Source organism: Biomphalaria glabrata, chromosome 2 (genome assembly GCF_947242115.1).
Source record: "Biomphalaria glabrata chromosome 2, xgBioGlab47.1, whole genome shotgun sequence".
NCBI lineage: Eukaryota > Metazoa > Mollusca > Gastropoda > Planorbidae > Biomphalaria > Biomphalaria glabrata.
This window is the reverse complement of record NC_074712.1, coordinates 7,506,402-7,528,636: the sequence shown is the minus strand read 5'-3', so window position 1 is coordinate 7,528,636 and position 22,235 is coordinate 7,506,402. Positions and strand designations below refer to the sequence as shown.

Below are 22,235 nucleotides of genomic sequence, written 5' to 3'. Positions count from 1 at the left end.
AGCTAAATATAAGATATGTACACAGAAGACAATGTTTACAAATACAATCTATTGCACAGGCCAATAGAGAGTTATTACAACATGCTTTGCTGTTAGCTTCTGCAATATAAATATTGTAGACACAACTAAATGCAAGGAAAGGGACATGGATCAAATATAGAAGCATACTTGACAAAGAAGACTAACCTTTAATGCTAGTAATATCATTTGACTTATAAATGACCAAACATTTCAATATTTGTTCTGGTCAACATAGTTTGTTTTCATTGGATATTTGTTTTAACTCAATTTGTGCCGTGAAAGCTGAAAGGCATCAAACCTTACATTTAGTCGTCCCTAGACAACAATTAAGCAACTACTAACATCTGTGATCAAAAGGATGAGAAAGGTACAGCAGCAGTTTTTTAAGATTCAATATCACCTAAATCAGTAATGGCCTGTGGCCATATCCAACCCTTGGGCTTTCTGGCTCCTTGTGTCAATGGTGCATAATGAAGTGAAAGAGAGTTCTGTTGGACTACACATTTTTTTTTTCAGTAATGTGACACTGACACTCTTGTATATAGCCTCCAGGTCAAAACAATTCAGACACCACTAGCTTAGATATTTTGTTCCAAGGAAGACTTGCTGCAGACCAAAGTCAACTGTTAAGTCTACTAGTAAGTAAACAACAGTGGAATTTACAATAGCCAGCTCTGACTTTGACATCTCTGGGACATGTAAGTAGAAAATTCTGATTAGGAACTGATTTCTGGAATATTTGGTTTATGAGTCATGTGCTAGTCTTAAGTAGAATGACACATAATTTTATTCATACTAAATCTCAAATTACCTTATTTTGTAAGTTTTAATAAAAGTTGTTTTCCCCCTAAAGTTTAATCTGAGGCAAGCACAAAGGATTGGGATACATTTTTTTGCAACAATTCAGAGCCAAAACTTTTTCAACATAGTTTTAATTGAAATGAACAAATCAGACATGATAACAAAGGTTATAGTGTACACACATTTTATGCTATTTGACCACAATGTAGGCCCAATTGTTCCAGTAAAACACCAAAAAACTGTCTGTATTTGAAGAACAAGCCGGTACATGAACAAACAACAGAGACTGTACATTTAAGTGTTTCAAATCCAAATATACATGCAGCTTTCTGTACAAACTATGGAGTATCTACACTCAAACAAGGGCTTCCTCTTAGTACACCCAAACAAATCACATTAACATTAAAACTAACAACATAAGAAAGCTTGTACCAATGGAATGGTGACATCTACTTGTAAGAGGATTCATTCCAATGATAAAGTGCTGGAACCAAACAAGTAGATCAATATTTAAGAATATAGCTGAAGGGGGAAAATATGTTGACCCTTTCTCTAGTATCCTCATAGGATTTTCTCAAATAAGCATTTCTTTAAAAAAAAAAAAAAAAAAAAAAAAAAAAAAGGTAATTAATTACTTAAGCCTCTAAAATTTATTTTTCCATTTCTCTAAAAGGAAACACCTTACAGTGCATTTAGAGTTGAATTCTAATTACTAAAATGTTACAAGTCTTACAGTACATTTAGAGTATTGTATATTATATTATATTTAGTAAAAAAAAGTTTATTTTCAATATCCTATAAAAAAAAATAAAAAAATTCAACAACTAATAAAAAACTTTGACTCCAAAATGTTCAAATAAAGTCAATGTACATTCAAAAATATCAACAAGGTAGATCTACACAGTAGACCAAACAAAGCCTTGTTCAGCAAAGTGTGAAACAAAAGATTTGAATAATATTAATAGTTAACGCCTCATTCACGACCAATAGTTTTGTACAGAATTTAAATTGACTCAATCTAAAACTGAAAAGTGAAAAAGTTAGTTGTGTCTTATCTGAAATATGTCTTATATCAATGTCTAGATGGACCTAAAGCCTTTTTCCAACCTGGTTCTAAAATGTTGAACTAGTTCCTCAAAAGACATTGAAAGGGAAGAGCTAGACACTAATGAAAAAATAAACCCAGAAAATGAAACAGACATATTTATATAAATGCAACATTCAAAAAACAAAAACCCATTCAGAGGTGTAAATGTAGTGCATAGCTTTGTCTAGACACAAATGAAACCAAATTTAGAAAACATGAACAGATGTATTACTTTCACTTCCTATTGCTACTATGTCTAGCGCCAAAGGTAAAAAATATGTTTAGGCACATTTCAGTTTTCAAGTCATTAAAAAAAATATTTAAAAAATTTAACATATGTTAATGAGAAAAAAAAAGTAATTCAGATTTGATTTTCTCGAGACAAATGGTTATGACCTAATCTGGTGAAATGCACTTGTCTTGGTGAAACTTATGAAAACTCTCAAATCTCAACGATCTTCATTTTGGTAAATCATTTTCATGTCATATGCTTTTCTTTTTACATCATGTTTCATTGTGGCTTTAAGCACGCCATTTTGTTTTTAACTTCAGGTCAGATTGTTTCTGTAGTCATTGGCTAACAAAGTCAGCAGAAACCTAAAGGATAAAGGACAGGATTTGGGCTCCTGTGTTCTATCCCCCCAGCCACACTGCTGATCTTGTTTGAGTTCCAGTGTTCTATCCCCCCAGCCACTTAGCTTATCTTGCTTTTGCAGTTCATCAGTAAAAGCCTGAACACCAAAAAAGATTGCAACTGATACCTATTACAGCGCAGTGACAGGCTTGAACATCAAAATAGTAACAGCTGATAGAGTGCATGATTTTATTAATCATAACTTTTTTAAAAGCATGTCCTATAAAGTAATATTAAGTGGAAAAACATAGACCAATTACCTTTTGCATCAACAGTGGGATTCAGACACCTGGAATATGCAACAATAAACCTCCAAATATGGGCAATGTATATGAAACCAGTGAGCACTAAACAAAAAATAAAATGAGCTCAAAATGACAACACTCTCCTCCAAGCTTTGAGCAGACGTGAAACAAGGGAGATAATTTAACTTCAGATAGTTACCAACAGCAAAAACATTTTTACACATTTGTAGCAATGAGAACTTTTTTTCATCAACAAAAATATGAACTTTCTGTCTAAAAGTAAAGAATTTTGCTGCTGAAGTATCTATGTTATAAATATCACTTCACTTTAAATGACAGCTTTAATTGGCCAACTATTCGCGGTTTCTAGAACATTTTTAATCACCTCAATAAAAAAAAAAAAGTGGTTCTGTAAGAAGACAAGAGGGGTAGGACCTACATACAGACATATCTATCTAAAGAATTCAGACTTAGTAATGCCCTTTTCATTTTCTTTAATGGAGCATTTAGTATCTAGTCAGTCTGCTTCATTAAAAGGATACACAATGCTCTATGATAGGAAAACACATTTCTTCTACAATCTAAAGATAAAATTTAAAATACCAAACTTTAAAAGTACTATAATGATATAAGGACTTCTCTATGCTTAATTGTGGAGTCAGACATATCACACAGACAATAACAATGTGAAGGTAGCTTACACTACATTTACAGCAATCCAATCATGAAACAACAATAACCTGATCATTGCAATGCTACCAACATCTCATTTGAAATCATTAACAATGCCAAGCAAACATTCTTAAAGACCAAAAGCAAAAAGTTCAGAGTTGGAAAATATGAAAACAACTTAGAAAAAAACAAGAGCCAAGGCTGGGAACAGTTTGAAAAATGGATGAAACAAAGTGTGTCTAAAAGAAAATCCTACCAGTTGACTCAACCACAAGAAAGAAAACTATATAAGACACACAGAATGTAAATGACATTATTTAAAACAAAAATGTAAAACAACTGAAATGTCAACCAGAATCAATGCCATGATTTCCTAATGACAACAAGAATTTAGCCCACACCAAAATATTTTTTAAAATGTATTATTCCTGAGTAGGTCTTGCAGAAAGATCAGTTTATATGTCCAAATCTCAGTTGATATTTCTAAATGTCTGATTAAGCAGGCATTCTTTTCAATATAAACTAAGTTGGAAAGTCATTTGGTAACAGTTTGAACAGTTTTGAATAAGCAGGCAAACTGTTCTCATGCTTGATGACCTGTTCAACTGGAACTAATACCCCAAGAAGATGGACAGAACACCAATAGGGATCTCACAAAATATATTAAAAAAAACAGCCTCTACTAAGTATCAATTTATCATACAGCGTCAATAGGATTTCATCTTCAGCAATACAAAGTGAAGTTGTACAGGACTAACCCAAGGTTTCAACCTGACAAGAGCTGTCCCACTACACAGTTGCCAGACAAGCTCTAGTTTTGAGGGGAAAAAAATTCATAGATTTTGTTCATTAAGTAATCCTTTAATTTTAGTTTAATTGTAATTCCAAAGGTTATGTCTGTGCTAGATGTGGCAAAACATGTAGGACAGAGCTGGGACTGCCTAGCCACATGAAATACTGCGCTCCTCCTTAATCTTCAGACTCGCAAGCCTTAGTATTATTATTCCAACACTGCACATTTTCTAATGACATTCTTGTCATTCCATTTCTAAATTTCTAATCTACTGTAATGTCAGAGTCATGACATCTATCCATAAATAATCACCAATGTGTGTGATAACATTGGCGACTATATAAACAGAGTGTATTTACAAAAATGTGGTTTAACCTCCAAGAGGCTAGCAAACAAAAATCTTAAATAAATTGTGTACAAGTTTTTTGATATGAAATTCTCGACTAGACGCTACATTGGTTCAAACTGCTACAAACTTCTAAGTTTTGTCTGACGCTATATGCCTTTTACTTTTGGTGTAAGCTAATGATATTCTGAGAGTACAAGAATAAATAGTTGTGCCTAGTCTGTTATGTTTTTAAAAACAAAGTAAGCTTGCTAACAGCTGAACATGAAAAAAAAAAAATCATCACTATTGTTATCTGTTCAAAACTACAAGATCTTTTTCTGTCAAAACTTCTTTAATCAGTGTTTAAACCTAACTGGCAGATAACTTAGTGTACTACTACTCAATGGAAAAAAAAAGTTTTTACAAGGGAGACAAAGTAAAAAAAAAAACAACTAGTTTTGATTTTCTACAATGTCATACAAAAGTAAATGCTATGAATAAATAAAGATACTTTCTAATAAACACAGTCATATTCAAAAAGCACCAATATAGTTTGTAACACAGACAGACCTCAGCTGTATCCAACATTTCAATAAATGATGTCAATTTATGCTAAAAAAAAATAATAACTTAACACCAATCAATAGTTACACATAAAATGGAAAATCTGTTATATGCTCCACTCAGTTAGAACACTTTCCTTCAAGAACAGGCTAAAACTTGAATGGACTTGATACGTTTGTTGTCGAGATAAAAGTGAGTGCCACAACCTCATGCTTCCAGTTTGACTTTGCTGGGTTGAACTAAATGGGATGTGCCTCGGCTAAGTCGAGCAGTCCTGAAAAATATAAACAAATAATTGCATCCATAACTGTGCAAAGGTATTTACAGATTCAAATTTTTTTTTAAATTTAATATTTTTGTTGTAAAATGGGACAATCCACTTTAGTCCCTTTAGTAACTTTAACTACCTAGATCTAGTGAATATAAAAATTGTCAATCTATTGGACCATTTATGTACCTGACTAGTTTTAACTAGATAAATATAATTTGAAATTTTATATGTAAAATAAATCATTATCTTGAAGTTAATTCATATGGAAAAGAAATACAATGTACAGTTAAACAAAAAAAAAAAAAAAAAAATTAAATGCAATGCTTTAATACCTTCCTAATTAGTGCTCCAAAAGGAACACTAGAAGGCAACAAAATATAAAGCTGCAAAAGATAAAGATTAAATTTCCGCAGGAAAAAGTGATGTTGCTAAATATTTCTTCTCTATGTGAAGCTCATGAACACAAAGTTGTAAGTTTAACCAAAACAAATTTAATTTTTAGTTTTCTTATGTGTTGAGAAAAAAATCTTTATAAGAATAATAATAATTATTGTTAAAACTTTATTATCCTAAAATAAATTTATTTACAAGAAGGCTTTTTACACACCAATACTAAACAAAAATAATTGTTTAATAAAAAAATATTAAAAATACAGTAAACATTCAATGTAAAGTCACAATCAAACAATTCAAATTGGGATATTCTTCTTCCAGCCAGCTTTTTGCTGCTGAGCTGTACGCTTTTTTTTGCAGTCTGTGCCAAGGAAAAAAAAAAAGAAGAAAGGATGCTGTTTTCTTCAGCTATTCCCTACTACCATACATAATTTAGTTCTCCTGATTCAAATTGAGACATGAATCTGTTGGGTTTTGTTTAATTATTGCATAAATAAACACTAATCAGTTTGTTTGCGTGGTAAGGATGATTTACATAATAGCCTAAATCTTTCTTTGTTGAGCTTGATTAAGAAATGCAAGTTTAAAACTGTGTTAAGATACTTTAATGTTTGAACATCTCTTGTGTCTTCTATCACTGGTACATGTTTCTTCCTTTCCCCCAGAACGAATCTTTTTAAATTCACACTTATTAGAAGAAAATATTGCAATACTGAATACTGATCTTTGCAAGTCCTAACTCCTCAAAAGACTCTATAGAAACTAAGCTGGTTGGCCAATTTAAATAAAAGTTAGTGTATTTGGCCTCTAACCTACCGGTATTACTGTTTTTACTATTGCATTTTTAAAATGTTTCCCAAAGTATTAAAAAAAAAGTGACATCTGAGCAAGGTGACCATGATTGGCTCCAACAAACCAGTCATAACTTGATTTGGTCATAAGTTGAGAAGGCTCTCATTTTTGTTTTGTAGTCGCAAAGTCAAATGGACATAAGTCAATCAATATCTGTACTTCTACACTCTTCTTGATTTTCTGACAATTTAAATCATATTTTTGTTGACACTGTAACCATAAAAAAGCAAGAAAACAAAACTAAAACAATGAACAAAACAATCCCTACATCAACTGATGTATTGGCCAAATAAAATCTCCACTAAACAATGCCCCATGTAACTAATCAGACCTGTGTCAATGTTTTACTCCAGCTCCACTTCAAACACATTTCTTTCTCAGTTTTCTATTTGTTGACAAAGAAATCAAATGTAACAAATGCTTTGAAGCTAAACTACCAGCTGGCCTAACACTGGTTAATAGTGTCAAACAAATTTAGCCTCAAGGTACGCCTTTCTTGGTTTAAAAATATAACAGAATCCAAACATTTTAAAATCTCTACTTATTTTAACTTTTGGTCTAACAGAATAATTCTTTTCAAAGGGTTCCTGAAATCAATGCAAATCTTAGAATGGTTCCCCCAACAGATACAGATTATTATTATTCTGCTTCTTACAAGTTTCTAAAACATCATCTTATTGTTTCACTCAATGAACAGTATATTTCAATAATATATTATAAATATTATTTTATATTATAATATTATAATTATAGTAATTTAATATAACACAATATAATTATAATATTATATTATAATAATATTTTTAAAATGGTTATAATAACTTAAAGATTACAGACCTTACTTCCAAAAAAAGAAGATAATAAGGCCCTCTGCATTTCATGAGTTTAGGTTAACCTAAAGACTCAAAGGATGCAATTATCTTCTTTTATTTTGCTGACTGTAACTTAGAAAAAAAGATAATCTAGAAAGCTACTAAGGTAGTTTGATTTAAATGTAGAAAGCTACTAAGGTAGTTTGATTTAAATCTAGAAAGCTACTAAGGTAGTTTGATTTAAATATAGAAAGCTACTAAGGTAGTTTGATTTAAATGTAGAAAGCTACTAAGGTAGTTTGATTTAAATCTAGAAAGCTACTAAGGTAGTTTGATTTAAATATAGAAAGCTACTAAGGTAGTTTGATTTAAATCTAGAAAGCTACTAAGGTAGTTTGATTTATTCCCAAAGTGACAAGGAAGGACAACTATCACATTGTGGAAGGATATTCAAATACTATTTAAAGGAAAACAAAAAAAAATGAAAAAAAGTGAGGACACTGGGGTCATTTTCTGTTTAGACAGCAGCATTGCTATAGTCAGACAGGTTTTTAAGAATACTTTTCTAGTTATCCTAATGCTATAGAATGCAGCACTATGCTCTATGTATCTATAACTGCAGTCACATGACTAACTCTGCTTAAAATTTGATTTTGGCATGATCACATTTCATTTGTTGTGGGCTATACTTGCAACGCCCAGAACAATTATTTGACTAAACCAAACATATTATCAATAAATGATATTCTAAATGAAAGAAAAAGGGGGGGGGGGAGGGGGGGGGCATACCTTCAATATTTATAGTAGAATTAAAACAATAAAGAAAAACAATTTCAGCAATATCACCCAAAGATGTGTTTCTAACTAAACTAATTACAGTGATTTCTCTACATTTAGGATTGACTTAATTATTGTTATAACTATTAAATCGCAGGCTCAAACGTGTTCAATGTAGTCAATTAAAAATCAAGAGCAATGCACCCAAAACAAGTTGTGACGTCATGCTCTTATTTTGATAAGAGAAGATTACACAGCACTGTGTGTGTTACATGATACTTGTGAAGCAAACAGCAACTACAAACAGTGCATGGCTAGAGTCAGTTAATGTGTGTTCAAACACCACTAAGGCTCAAGAGAGATGCTACAACCACAACAAGTCTTTTAAATTTGTTTCCCCTGAAACTAACTATGTAGCCACAAGTCAAAAGTTGAGTCTACACAATTCCTTGGAATACCCGGTACTATATGGTTCAATAAATGTCATTTTAATATTGAAGAGTTTTCTTATAGACTTTTCATGAACATCTTCACATTTTTAAATTCTAAATTAAAGAATTAGGTAAAGATAAATAGGCCTACTGCAATTTTGATTTATTTTTTTTTAGTCTTTGTGAAAGAATCTAGAAAAATTGAGATTAAAAAAATAAGAATTCAACTATAGTTACTTATAAAACTTCTTAGATAAAAACACAATCCGTATCTGAAAATCTAATGGAAATAAATCTATAAAATATTCTACACTCTTACTTCTCTAAGCCCTATCTATAGTAAGAAAAAAAATATTCTGTGATCAGATTCTTTTCTCACATAATTTTACAAACTCTTAAAAAATTAACTTTGCAGACTTTCAAAACCAACGTATGGGCTGTATTCTGGATTGAAAGTCATGCCTTTTGAGTCTGGCAAATGTTTGACCAATAATCTGTTCTGGTTTGATGGGTTCACCATTACATCTAGTTCCTTTGGTGACCTTAACAGAGCATAACATTTCGGTCTCTCTAATGTATTCCCCACACAAGAAGACATGTCGCCCAGTCATGAGCTCAGTTAATGTAAACAACTTGGCAACCAAGAGACTGAGCACAAACAAATCCAGACTGAGATCAGTGGCCAGCGTAGAGTTGAGGTCTCCTAGGCGTGGAGCTGCAAAGCCTGTGACTGTGACAACACTTAAACATCTAGATAAGCATTTCTCAACATGTAGTCTGCATACAGTTAGTGGCAGTTGATGACAGGTTGGGGGGGGGGACTTAATGTTAGAAGTGACAAACAGTTTCTTCAAAGAACAAAATTAAGATTTCGATCAAAAAAAAGGATTGATAAAGGAGAAAAAAAAATGTTGAGAAATGCTTGTCTAGTATAGGTACAACACTGCATTAATGCTCTAACAGTAAGCATACATTCAAAAAAAGAAGGTCAAGTAATGAGCCACCTTTCATGCATTTAGAGTCAAACACCTTTTTGTCCTTATCCCAGAGCCAACCATAACAAGCTCAGACCTGGAAAAACAAGCAGTCTACTTAGAATTGTCAAAAGAGGCAATAAAAAACAGTTTAAAAAAAAAAATGAAAGCCAATCTTCCAGTCATGTGATATCAAAAATGCGTCCAAGGTATTCAGAGCAATCAACAAAACATAAACACACTACCTCTGCTGTAATCACCTTTAGGTTTCAGAAACAAAATACAAATCCAGTTAACTGACCTTGTCTAAGTAACTACAAAGTTATCAAAACTTTAGGAATTAAGTGTTTTTTTTAGTCAAGTATTATGTACTTATTTAGCTTAGAAGCTTAGAGATGCACAATAGTTGACGAACTTTGAACGCAACATTTAGTGATGTCACAGATAGTAAGTTTTTAGTTGTTTATTTGTCATTTTATTCGGTTGGCATTAAGACTTCAAGGTGTCAACAGAGACTCAATTGTGGCCATTCTGTATTAAACTTTGAATAATTCAGAAGTATTAGACTCAGTCCTTTCAACTTGCCTACTGTACTTGCATTATCTAAACTATGGCCATACAAGACACTCAAACATCTCCTGAGTAATTGTTGAAGTAAGACAAATCATCTCTATAACTGCAAAGCAGACTTCAAAACAAAGATTCTAATGTTCTGCAGGATATGCATTTTGTTTCTCACCTAATTAATAGCAAGCTTGTTTTTAGCCCTCTTCCAACATGCCAATTTTTACAACTACTCCGTCTGTCTGGTAGAATTTTGTACACGTTATTTTTTTACATTTCCCATGCTTGGATCAAGTTGAAAATTTGCACAATTATTCACTATCCCTGACAAAACAAGAATTAATTTTAAAAATTAACCAATTAATGAATTAATTAGTGGCATTTAATTAATTTTGTTTGATATAGTGCAGTATTGGATATATGGCTATAAATGTGCAGTTCATTTCCTTATATAACCTAAAACTATTTTATAACATTTTCCCCCATCAGATTTTAAATTATCATTTGATTTTAAATCCTATGATTTTTTAAGTGAATGATTATTGTCTTTTTTTTTTTGGAAAACTAATGTTTATTTTAATCCCGAGAGCTTACCCCAAAATCTCATTATTTAAATACAAAAGTAACATGACACATTTGCTAGGTAATGATAACATGAAGTTCAAACCAGTGAAAATATTTACCTGGGTGAATTTAACGGACTTGTACCAGTTTTGCTGCGAGGTTCATCCTTGGTAAAATTTCTACAGTTAGCTAACTTTGATTCTAGAGCCTATGACAGATAGAAGGTGGGGTATTTTTTGTAATTATAGGCAATATATCACAATGTCAATCTTCACAAAGTGCTTCAACATTATCAAAGTGGTATATAAAAAAAAGTTAAAAAAGAAATATTTTGTAGTTGTCCACAAATGCATAGTGAGTGTGCACTATGAAACTGCTCAGATTTCTTTGAAAAAAAAGAATGTGGCTGCCAATTTATCCAACTTCACCCAGCAAGTGCTATGAACTGTCAAAAAATGTATGTTTCTGATAAAGATGCTTTAGTGTCCAATAAAAATAAAAAAAATCATGCATATTTGTATTAACTGATAGTCATAGTTCTAGAGTGCAATCATGCAGATATTGTATTGAATACTATTTCATCTACTGGATTTTTACACAATTACAAGTTCTACAGCTTAATTTGTTTTGTTTTTTTTTTCTACTGAAATATTTATCATTTGTGGATTGAATAATATAATGATTACTGACTGCTCTAAATACATTAATAGTTTAAATTGTTTGCAGAACAAAAATGTGTAAACACCTATTTGTGTTGCAAATTAGTGATAAAACTGTTCAGTTAATATTTTAACCTAATAGCGCCTATTGCAGTAGGATGCCCAATGTGGTAGAATGAGTTGGGACACTAGCAGAAGTTTTTAAAACTTTCATATAAGAGCTCGTCATGTCTCGAGAATGAGATGTCTAGCATGGTGTCTCTTTTTTTAAGGAAAAAAAAAAGAATTTGTTTATCTTCTTTTTTTTTTTATTTTTCTTATGGAAATGTTTGAAACAAAAGTGCAGATTCACAGTTTATAAGGCCTACCTGGGAAAAATAGTATTTTTTAAGCTTGTTTTATTCTAAAGGTATTAAAACTTTTTTTGTGTGATTTTTAAACTACACATATTTATCCATGTTTTTAAAGTGTTTATTTTTTTTGTGAATAATATTTATTTTTTAGAATTTTTAAAAAGATTTTTTTATTAGGAGTTATTTCTCTATGTTTAGGAAATATAGGGTAGTTTTTTTTCAAACCAGAGATAGGCACTATTAGGTTAAGTTAATATCATTGCAATAAATTCAGATGATTTTAATCATTAAAACAGGATGCAAAATGCCTCAGACAAGACTTAAACAAGAATAATTTTGTGTTGAATGCATGAGGGGGGGCAACATGCCCAACTAAGATATATGGTGCACTGCAGCAGCAACAGGCAGTTAATTATCTTATTCCAATTCAGCCACCATTCCAAAATAAATGAGAAAAGAGAGAAGCATCCTTCATGCTGCATTACTTGTAGAAAACCTATTATACCAAACTGTCTTGTTTAGGGGGTAAATGGTGAGTGTCTGGTCTAATTTCCATGGAGTTACGCTGAAACCTTCCTGAAAACTAAATGGACAAGATCTACTATTAATAAGTAATGTGAAGTTGTTGGACATTTCCTTTGTCTATATGTACATATATTGTTTTATCAATAGTTTATTTAAGATTATTAGCTTAGTTGTTGGACATTTCTTTTGTCTATTTATACATATATTTTTTATCAAAAGTTCATTTAAAATTAATAGCTTGAATGTGTAGAAATTGATACCATGCTAAACCAAAAGTTCTGAAAAGATTTAAAACATAAAGCTTGGCGAATATAAAAAAAAAAAAAAAAAAAAAAAAAGACCACATTGCATATCTGTATGGTGTTTTTTTTTGTGTTCTTCACAAAGAAAAAAATTATTTTAAAAAGATATAAATAGTAGAATAATTCTCAAAATGGAAAACTTGTGATATTCATTTTTAGTGAATCAAACCGTTTGAGCATTACCTTGAAGTGTAAAAAAAAACATTTTATAGACACCTGAGAGCTCTGTACATTTCACTGGGTGAAGTTGAATAGACAATGTCCACGTCTAATAGAATGCTATCAGGTCAAGAAACATTCTACCAAGCTTACCCCAACTTTCCTTAATAAGTCTCCCACAATGTTGAGGGCAGAGATCCTGGCTGATGAAGTCAAAGGTGTGCCAGAGATTCCATTACTAATGCCTGGAGCACCTGGAACTAGAAGGGGGGAAAAAAAATCTTATTTTAAAAAATAATGAAATAATAATAAAAATAAGATAGAACATATATAAACGCTATTAAATACAAAGAAATTTTAAACTTGAAAATATTTGTCAAATTTTTGTTGTTAATCAACAGTAGCATTTCTTAATTTAGAAATCATCACCAAACTCCATTTGATAGAGGGCTACAGATGCACAGGTCCTCCTTTTTTAAAGTTATGCAAAAAACTATTTGATTCATGTGACACATATATGTTTCCAAACAGGTCAAGTGAAAGTCGTTTTCTCAGCAAGTCAAATCTAGAACAGGATATACTGTTTCTTTTTCCTATACACAGGGAAGACACACCATTTCACAGTTACTGATCCTATACTCAGGTGGCTTTCATTTGGAGACACTTTTCCTCTTCCAATTAGAAGATGATCATTAAGGTACTATGAACTTAGCAATAGTCAGCTTAATATAAATGTCATGGTCACATTTGTGTTCTTTTTGCCTTCTGCCTTCCTCCAGCTGCATTCTGCCTATCTCCAGCTAGTTCATTGTACATGTATAAACATAACACTTGAGTGATAAATGATAAAATTCCTTTAATGAATGAAGTTATAATGCTATCAACAAACATGAAACTGTGTGGAAGTTTGGACAAAGAAATTTAAGTTCTGTTTTCTAAAAGGCAATTTTAACATAGTAAAAAGAGAAAGCGGAATCTACAATTGAGAGTTAAGATAAAAGATGATAGTTTAGCTAGGTTTTAGCACTTGTTTCTGAGACAAGTTAACGAGACAAAAAAAAAAGTATTTATTTACATATTTAATATCTTCAGGAAAAACATGTAATAATATTATATAAGATAAATTACCTTAATACTTTTTTATATTTAGGATTTTATATTTAAAAAATGTACTATATAATTCCATTAGGCATAAGCAGTTTTTCACTGTGACATTATTCTATTTCCACTATTAATATTTCCTTTAAACAATACCTCGTCCCATAGGTGTAGTCAGTGAAGTACCTTGGGCGGCATAGCCACTGTCCTGCATGGGGAGTGACGCTACACCAAGACATATATTTAGGTTTTTATATTTAAAAAATGTACTATTTAATTCCATTAGGCATAAGCAGTTTGTTTTCACTGTGACATTATTCTATTTCCACTATTAATATTTCCTTTAAACAATACCTCGTCCCATAGGTGTAGTGGGTGTAGTCGGTGAAGTACCTTGGGCAGCATAGCCACTGTCCTGCATAGGGAGTGCCGCTACACCAAGACAAGCATCCCCATCTTTCACGCCAACATCCTGGTGTTTACGAATATCTATTTCTGACTTCAGGTCTTGGAAAAAGTAAATAAAATAGTTATTACACAAACCTCATAAAAACATTTGTAAAAATACATCACTTGAATAAGACACAGATCAAAAGGAAACTCTTAATATTAATAATTTAATTTATAGAGCGCTGTTAGGTTCAAGGCGCTCTGATAACATTACAAACATAAACACAAGAGCTAAAATGACAAACTAATCTAAAAAAGTTTTGAATAGATAGGTCATAATGCTCTTCTTGAATGTACTGAAGCATGTTGTCTGTCTGAGATCAATGGGGAGTGAGTTCCAAACCTTTGGTCTGTGTACTGAAAAAGTCTGTAAATCAAAACTTGTGAGGGAGAAAAGTGGCATCATTAGAAGTATTGAGTCCATGGAGCGCAGGGCTCTCTGAGGGACATATGGAGCGATCTATTCTCTAAGGTACAAGGGCATTTCTTTATTGTAGATGCACTGATGACAAAAATGTAGCCACCTTTCAGTAAATTCTTGCTTTCACTGTTTATGCTTGTACTGCTGTTTGGATAAATTAGAAGGAGGTAGATATCTTTAAATAAAAAACTGTCTATTCTAGTACCTCTGGCCTCATCTTTGAGGCGCTGCACTGTCTCCAACAAAGCTCCTTTCTCATCAAGTTCACTTTCTAGGAATGCATTTCTCTCTATAGCCTGCAATAGGAATGAAAAGTTAGGATAAAAAGCAGGGAGCAATAGGCTAGACTACTTGTAACATATTTTTTAGCTAGGCATAAAATCTAGATAGCCATAAAAGTATTAGCACTTTTAAACAGAAATCAATATTAACCTGGTTGAGTCTTTGTTCAAAGTCTTCTAATGAGACTATGGTTGCCCTGTAAAAAAAAAAAAGTTTTTTAATGATCTAAGTAATGCAAAATACAACACAAATTTAACATTTCACAACTCAGATTATAAATCACTCAAAATCTCTAGAACCAACTGATCCTTGTAGGGGCTTGCCGCTACAAAAAAAAAACAACAACTAAATAACACTGGAGTGCTCAAATTTATTATTTCAAAGAAAATCTTTTTTTTTATTGTTTATAATTAGTTTTCTAGCTTATTTCAATTATGAATATCTACTTTTGTAGATATTCACTGTAAACTAAACAATATCAAAGATACTAAATTGATCTTTACTATTGCCAACTAAGCTATCATTTTAACAATATCTCAATACAAGCAGCTGATCGTTGTATCTTTCTTCCGATTCAAATAAATGTGTGTTAGAAACAAAAGTAAGAGATTAAAACAAAAAAGTGAAGAAAATGTTGTTTTACAAAACATTGTTTATCAGAACTTCCTGTATTTTGTACACCACCTACACACACACACACACACACACACACACACACAAAGCTGTTCATAGTTTTTGTGATATGTTTGAAAATCTCCAATACTACAATGAAATGTTCAATTCTAATGACTGGAAGCAGTTTTAGTGATTAATTTACAATACATACAGGGCCAACATAAAAAAAAAATCAGTGAATTAGGTCCCTTGGCTTAAGAGTTCAGACTAGACCTTGACAATAACAGCTACAGTGTGATGTGCAAATTATTTGTATACTTGTATATGGATGGGGTTAATGAGGATGATATGAATAATCAATGAAAGGAAAAGTTAAAAATAGTTCATTATCAAACCGAAAGGAATACTTATGTGTGAAGCACTCTTTAACTTCTTACCGTTTAGCTCTTTCTAAGTCATCATTGTCTTGTTCCAACTCCCTGATATATTTTTGTAACTCATTTTTGTGAGCTTCTACTCTGGCATAGTTATCTTCCAGTTCTGTCAGTTTTTTGTAACTGTCAGCTTGGAGTTTCTGAAGTTTCTCCTAATGTGTTTGGATTAATAGTTTAGGAAATGTATGATTGCTATAATTGCACAAAGTACAGCAGTTGTCACATAAACATCTAGCAATAATAGAACAGTAAAATACAAGATTTATTATTTTATAATTTTTTTTTATAAGTCTTCAAACAATTTAGGAAACAACAATGCCGGGTACACTATTCTTCCTCAACGTGGCACTTGGTTTGGAAACAATCACTACAGAAAGTGATTAGGCTAAATGAATAACAAAACAAGACTTCTGCTGGAGTGTCTGAAGGAATGCAAGAGCTTTCCCATTGCATGGTTCGGAGATGAAAGAGAGCTTCCAATGATGAGGAGGTGTGGTTGCTCACTGGAAAAGCACTAGTCTTTTAAACTGAGGAGTCTTGGGTTGTTATAGAAGGCCTGAACACTGACCTGAACGTCATACCTGTGACATGGCAACAAGCTATTGGTCTAAACTGCCCACAGGTTGTGAAATTGCAGGTCTGTGTTGAGGCCTTCTATAGTGAATAGTCTCACTTGGGTTCAAACCCAGATTTAAGAATTTTGAGGAGGCCATCAAGCCCACCAAACTCTAATGGGTACCTGACATTAGTTGGGGAAAGTAAAGGCTGTTGTTCATTGTGCTGACTTCTTTAATCGTCTGCCACAAAAACAATTGACCTTTCAATCATCTGCCTCATTGATAGAAATCTAATAATTATTTTACTCATGAAATATAAAAATGCCATGCATGAGAAATTCATTATTGGCAGTGGAAGGAAGGGATTAAATTTTTAAAATTAATTAAAATGTCATCATCTATCTCCTTGCAGACAAGCACAAGGACCACAGGGTAACACAGGGTAGGTGAAAGCTGGAGCTCAATCCCAACTCGAGCTGAGTTGAGTTTGCTGAGAGCTTAAAGGCAGATGTCCCTCCCACAGCATGTGCACAAGAGAGCTGGACCATACTGCACTAATCTAGTACTAGTATGAAAAACACTTTTTTTTTTTCTAAATAAATAACAAAAATGAAAATGAATTCCATGAAGTTTGAAGCAAACCATAAAAAAAAAACAATAAGACTTTACAACAGTATGAGTGACACTTTCTACTTCACAGAGCACATCACCCCGGGAGGTGAAGGCATATAGACTTCAAGTTTAATAGAAACATACACATTAAAGAATCAGACCAAACTACAGGATCTCTAACTAGTTATCAATATTACAACTGACTGCAATCCTACCTTTAGAGAGTCCACTTCACTCTGTAGTCTTTCATTGGCCAGAGAAAGCTCCTTGTTTTTCTTTTCCTCTTGTTTCAGTTGGGTCTCCAGCTCCTGCTCCAACTCGTGGCTGCTAATTTGGAATTCCTCCAGCTCATCTTTGGTTTCCTTTAACCTAAACAGAAAGTAACATGATGTTCACCACTTAACAAAAGTGATACAATCAGTGTCAGTGTTGCACACAATTTAGTTCCCAAGAAATGAAATAGAATTGTTCTTTTCTATACTATAATTACCAAAATAAAATGAGGGTTAGGTGTATGGTATTAAAGGAGGATAATTCTTAAAATTAAAAAAAATGTATGATAACGCTTCAAACAAATGATTGTAGTTTAATGCTATAAATAAACTACATTCTATTTTTATTTCTTATTCCTGAACTAGAGTTGATTATAGGGTGTGTTTCTTAGTAAAATACCTCTTTAAGATCTAACAATATATTGGGTAGATGATGTAAAGGTTATATGTTTCTATGGCCAAGGGTTAACGAAGATGTTATGTGGCCAGCATAACAACCTTTACTTTCCCAAACTAATGTCAGGTACCCATTAGAGTTGGGTGAACTCAGGGGCATCTTGAATATCCCTAAATCAAAAGTCTTCACCGAGATTGAATCAGAGACAGTGTTTCACAATACTTTCCTCTTTCTTGTATCATACTTAAAATTGTATTTTGTTTTATAAAACTACAACCTGTTAGGATCGCAAGTGTAATGTAACTTTTACAATTCTGTGACTTTAAAAAATTGAAAAAAGAAAACAAATTGTGATAGCAAGAGGTTTTAGATTTGACAATTCTGTGACTTGAACAAAATGAATTTGAAAAACTTACTCTTGCTGAAACTGTTCTGATAGGTTCTTCCAGTAGTCAATCTCTGCATCCTTGGATGCAAATTTTTTGGATGCATCCATTATTTATAAATCATTGATTCTTTTTAAATGTCAGCTTGTAAAGCAGTTTTTAAACTTAACATTAAAATAATTAATTAGCAATTTAAGTCATTTTTCTGTTAAATAAATTTGTGTGGGTTTTTTTTACTACATTATAATTTATAACACCTTTTACATCTATACTAAATTCAATTCAAGTATTGAATAAAAGATATTTTTATTTTGCTTATATGTATAATTCTTTTGTATGCTTGTTTGAAATCTTTTACATGAACATTTTTTCTAGTAGAAACCTGCAATGAATAAAAAAAAAATTGTTAAAAATATCACAAAAGAAACAATATATATTTTCGTTACTTGATGTTATATAATTTTTTTTTGGTCAAGATTTTGAAAAGAAGATCACCAAATGCTGTGACACTTTTATTACAATATATATTTACCCAACTTAAAACAAGCCCAATCTGCAGTTGTACACTTTTTAAAATTTGATTTTTGAAATAAAATGGTTAATTTATGTTAACCTCCATAAGGCCTCAAAGATAAATTATTAATCATTTCAAAATTTTGGGTTATAAATGTCAGAAGATAGATCTACATCACAAGGTCTGAAAGAGGAACTTTACTTCTTTACTAGATAGATTTTTAATTCAATACATACTTCAATTAAGAAAACTAGTCTGCTGCAAGAAAACTAGTCTGCTAAAATAGGGTGGTAATATCATCTTTAGCAGGAAATAAAAATATCTGTGATAAACATTGTCAAGATCTTCAAAATCTTGAATTTAAAAGATTTTCATTTGAAAAGGCTTTGATTTGTAGCTCTGTTTTCTAGTATGTTTAAAGTAAAAATTAGTAGTTTTTGTGACTAATACTAGTCCACTAATAAGTCATTTACGTTAAGTGCCTTAGATCTATATAACTGAGGAATTTCATTTCACTTTTTTGTTTTGATATTTATAAAAATGGCTTCAGAGTTTGTACTTGGTTTATTTTGATAGATCTAGAGTCTTTTTCTTTTTTTTGAGAGAGAGAAAGAGAGAGAGAGAGAGAAAGAAAGGGAGAGAGCAAGAAATGGTCTATAGATTTTACTTTGTAGAACTGGAAAAAAAAAATAAAAATTCTAATAGCATTGAAAATCTAGATTCTAGATCTATTGTCACGGGCTACATTCAAAAGGGTCAAATAAACTATTACAATCAATACAACCAAATTGATATTTCTTTTCATTTAGAGAACAAAATACCAAGGTAAATGTAGAAAGGGGAATGTGTATGAAGGACTAACTTTTTATATTTTTCTTGGGGGGTGGTAAGTAAAAGTGCTACTAAAATCAATGGGCCCAAAATGACAGCGCCCATGTATGTGTCAAGGGTGCATTATGAAGTAGGCCTTTCCTTCAAATTGTCTATATGGGAGAAATTATGATGTGCAGGTAAAAAATTAAAAAATGAGGGTTCCAGGGAGCGAAAAAGAGAGAGAGAGAGAGAGAGAAAGAAAGATAGAGGGCCATGAAATTGCATTGTAACAAATTCACGGGCTAAAAATGTATGTTAGGTTGATCGTTAAAATGTGGCCTGTTTATTATAATTAAAAAAAAAAAAAGAAAAAAGGAAAAGAAAGGATGTTCTGGTAATAATAAGCAATATTTATATACAGCCTAGGAACAAATCCGGCCATAAATCCATATAATGATAAACAATAAAAAATTATGAAATAAATAACAAATAAAAATTTGCTAGCTAATGGGGTTTTTCCAGATTTCTTCTGAGTCATGTGAGGGTTGTGTTTACATTGCGTGCCGTGCTTAGTTTCAGTTAGTTTATAGTGGGAATCTGAAGCATTTTAAGTCAATATTTAGTGGTTTATTTATTCATTAGCGCCAAAATATAATTTGTTAATAACAGCAGAATCTAGAGATCCATTTTTTAATAGTTTCAACTAAAACTGATAATTAAACCTTTGATGGAAGGTACCAAAGCGTTAGCCTATATAGTCTGCCATATAAGATCTAGATTTCTTGATCTACACAGACTACACTTACAGTTAAGTTCTTAGCATTCGGGTAACCAATCCTAGAAAAAAAAAAGTAACACTTTCATCCACCCCCTCCCTCTCTGCCCAAAAGTAAACAAGCTTGAACTTGAGTAGAACGCTAAAAGTTGGATAGCAGAAGAGTGTGTATTGAATAGGATAACTCTAGGCCTTGTCTAGTGTGTAGTCGATATATGTCAACTAGTTGCTATAAAAGATGAAAATACTGCCATGTGTGAGCTGTCTAGGGAACAAATAACACATCTGATAGTCAAGGATAAATTTAGATCTACTCTTATACAGGCTAAATGTGTCTAACTCCGCCCTTTCATTGATGGTTATAATACTTAGTAAAATGGATATAGGTCTGTTTCGTCTACACATTTTTGAAATATATATTATATTTTGTATAAAGTAACTAATTGAATTTCTTAAAAATGCTAGAACTTTAAGAACGTAACAATACATCACATATCCAACACACATTTTAATAATTCTTAATGTCATCGATGTGTATAAAATTTATCAGGAACTACCGGTATATGAAATGCACAACTGTAAAAAATATTTAAAGTTTATGAAAATAACCCTATAACAATGTTTCAATTAATATGCATATTATCCTATATATATATAATATATGTTTGTGTAGTTTACACCAAGCTTTTTTTTTTCATCTTGCAAAAACGTTTGTAAAAACATCTTCCGTATGTGAATGACACTGAATGTATCATCAGCAATGTGTTAAGTCATAAACCCATCCTTAAACAGTTTTTGGCCCTTTATTAAAACATTTGTACATTTATTTGAACATTCACAAACTTTGTTGATGTACTCTGTATATTTTGAAATGTTTGTATCAATGTAAAATCTTTTAAAAATAGAGGAGCAAACACTAACTCAATGGAAATATAAGAAGACATTCTCCTCTTAGTTGTTCAACCCTCACTCACATGACTTAGCTTAAAGTAGGTCAGAAATCCGGAACAACCCATTGGCATTATGATTATAATATTAAATATTTATTTATTATTATATTATAATAAATAATAATATTAAATTATTACTAGATCTACATCTAGAATCTAGACAATCTTTAACTTAAATGATTTCTAGATTATAAAACTATTATAAAACTACTCTGAAGATATCATATAGTTGATAATATACTTAAATATACTTAATATAGATCTAATAAAGTAATATTAAATATATTGATCTAGATTAGATATCTATAGTAGACTGAGCAGTAGACTTATAAATGTATAAAAGACTAGACTAGTCTAGATTTGTAAAATTTGTTGTTTTTTTTTTATTTCACAACACTCAGTAACACTCAACAGTTAGTGAGTTACACTGGCACTGATTCACTCAGTCAATCACTGTGACTGTGATTCAGTGATTGTGACTGACAACAGTGATCATGTGATGTTATTTTTAACAATAAGACTACAAATTTAAAATAATAATTACTTAAGACAACAGTTGGTTGACTGGCGTAATATAAACAGGGGGGTATTTATTTACTAGAGATATTTCCTATCGTATACAGTGCAATGTTTATATTTATTTTTTATTGCAGGGCGAAAATTTTAATTCACCATCTTGGCGGAAGTGATGCGATCATTTAAGAAATGTATGGCCAGGTGCTTTCCAACCATTGAACCAAATAGCATAAGCTCCTTTGGCTACAATATCGCGAAGCAATGTCGGGATTGTACATCTAGATCAGCGGTTCTCAGCCTTTTTAGTTCCGCGACCCCTTTTTACAATTAACCACTATGCGGCGACCCACCCACCCCCCAAA

At 31.7% G+C, this 22,235-nt stretch overlaps 1 protein-coding gene across 10 annotated transcripts; it reads right to left on the bottom strand.

Moving 5' to 3' along the window:
* Positions 1-937: 937 nt before the first annotated feature.
* Positions 938-22,056, bottom strand: LOC106074816 (nuclear distribution protein nudE-like 1-A). Of its 10 annotated transcripts, none has more exons than XM_056018928.1 (12): positions 21,902-22,056; positions 18,336-18,687; positions 17,466-17,619; positions 16,085-16,233; positions 15,183-15,228; positions 14,956-15,046; positions 14,234-14,386; positions 12,935-13,041; positions 12,301-12,378; positions 10,903-10,991; positions 9,901-9,915; positions 938-5,419 (listed from the first exon to the last, which is right to left on the bottom strand). In XM_056018928.1, the coding sequence occupies exons 2-11, from the start codon at positions 18,413-18,415 to the stop codon at positions 9,912-9,914; spliced, it is 951 nt and encodes a 316-aa protein (XP_055874903.1). In that variant the 5' UTR covers positions 18,416-18,687; positions 21,902-22,056; the 3' UTR covers positions 938-5,419; positions 9,901-9,911. The 10 variants fall into 10 exon arrangements, with proteins under 10 accessions (XP_055874903.1, XP_055874901.1, XP_055874902.1 ...); XM_056018926.1 differs by lacking the exon at positions 9,901-9,915 and adding an exon at positions 9,686-9,752; XM_056018927.1 differs by lacking the exon at positions 9,901-9,915 and adding an exon at positions 6,993-7,046.
* Between the last annotated feature and the right edge of the window lie 179 nt (positions 22,057-22,235).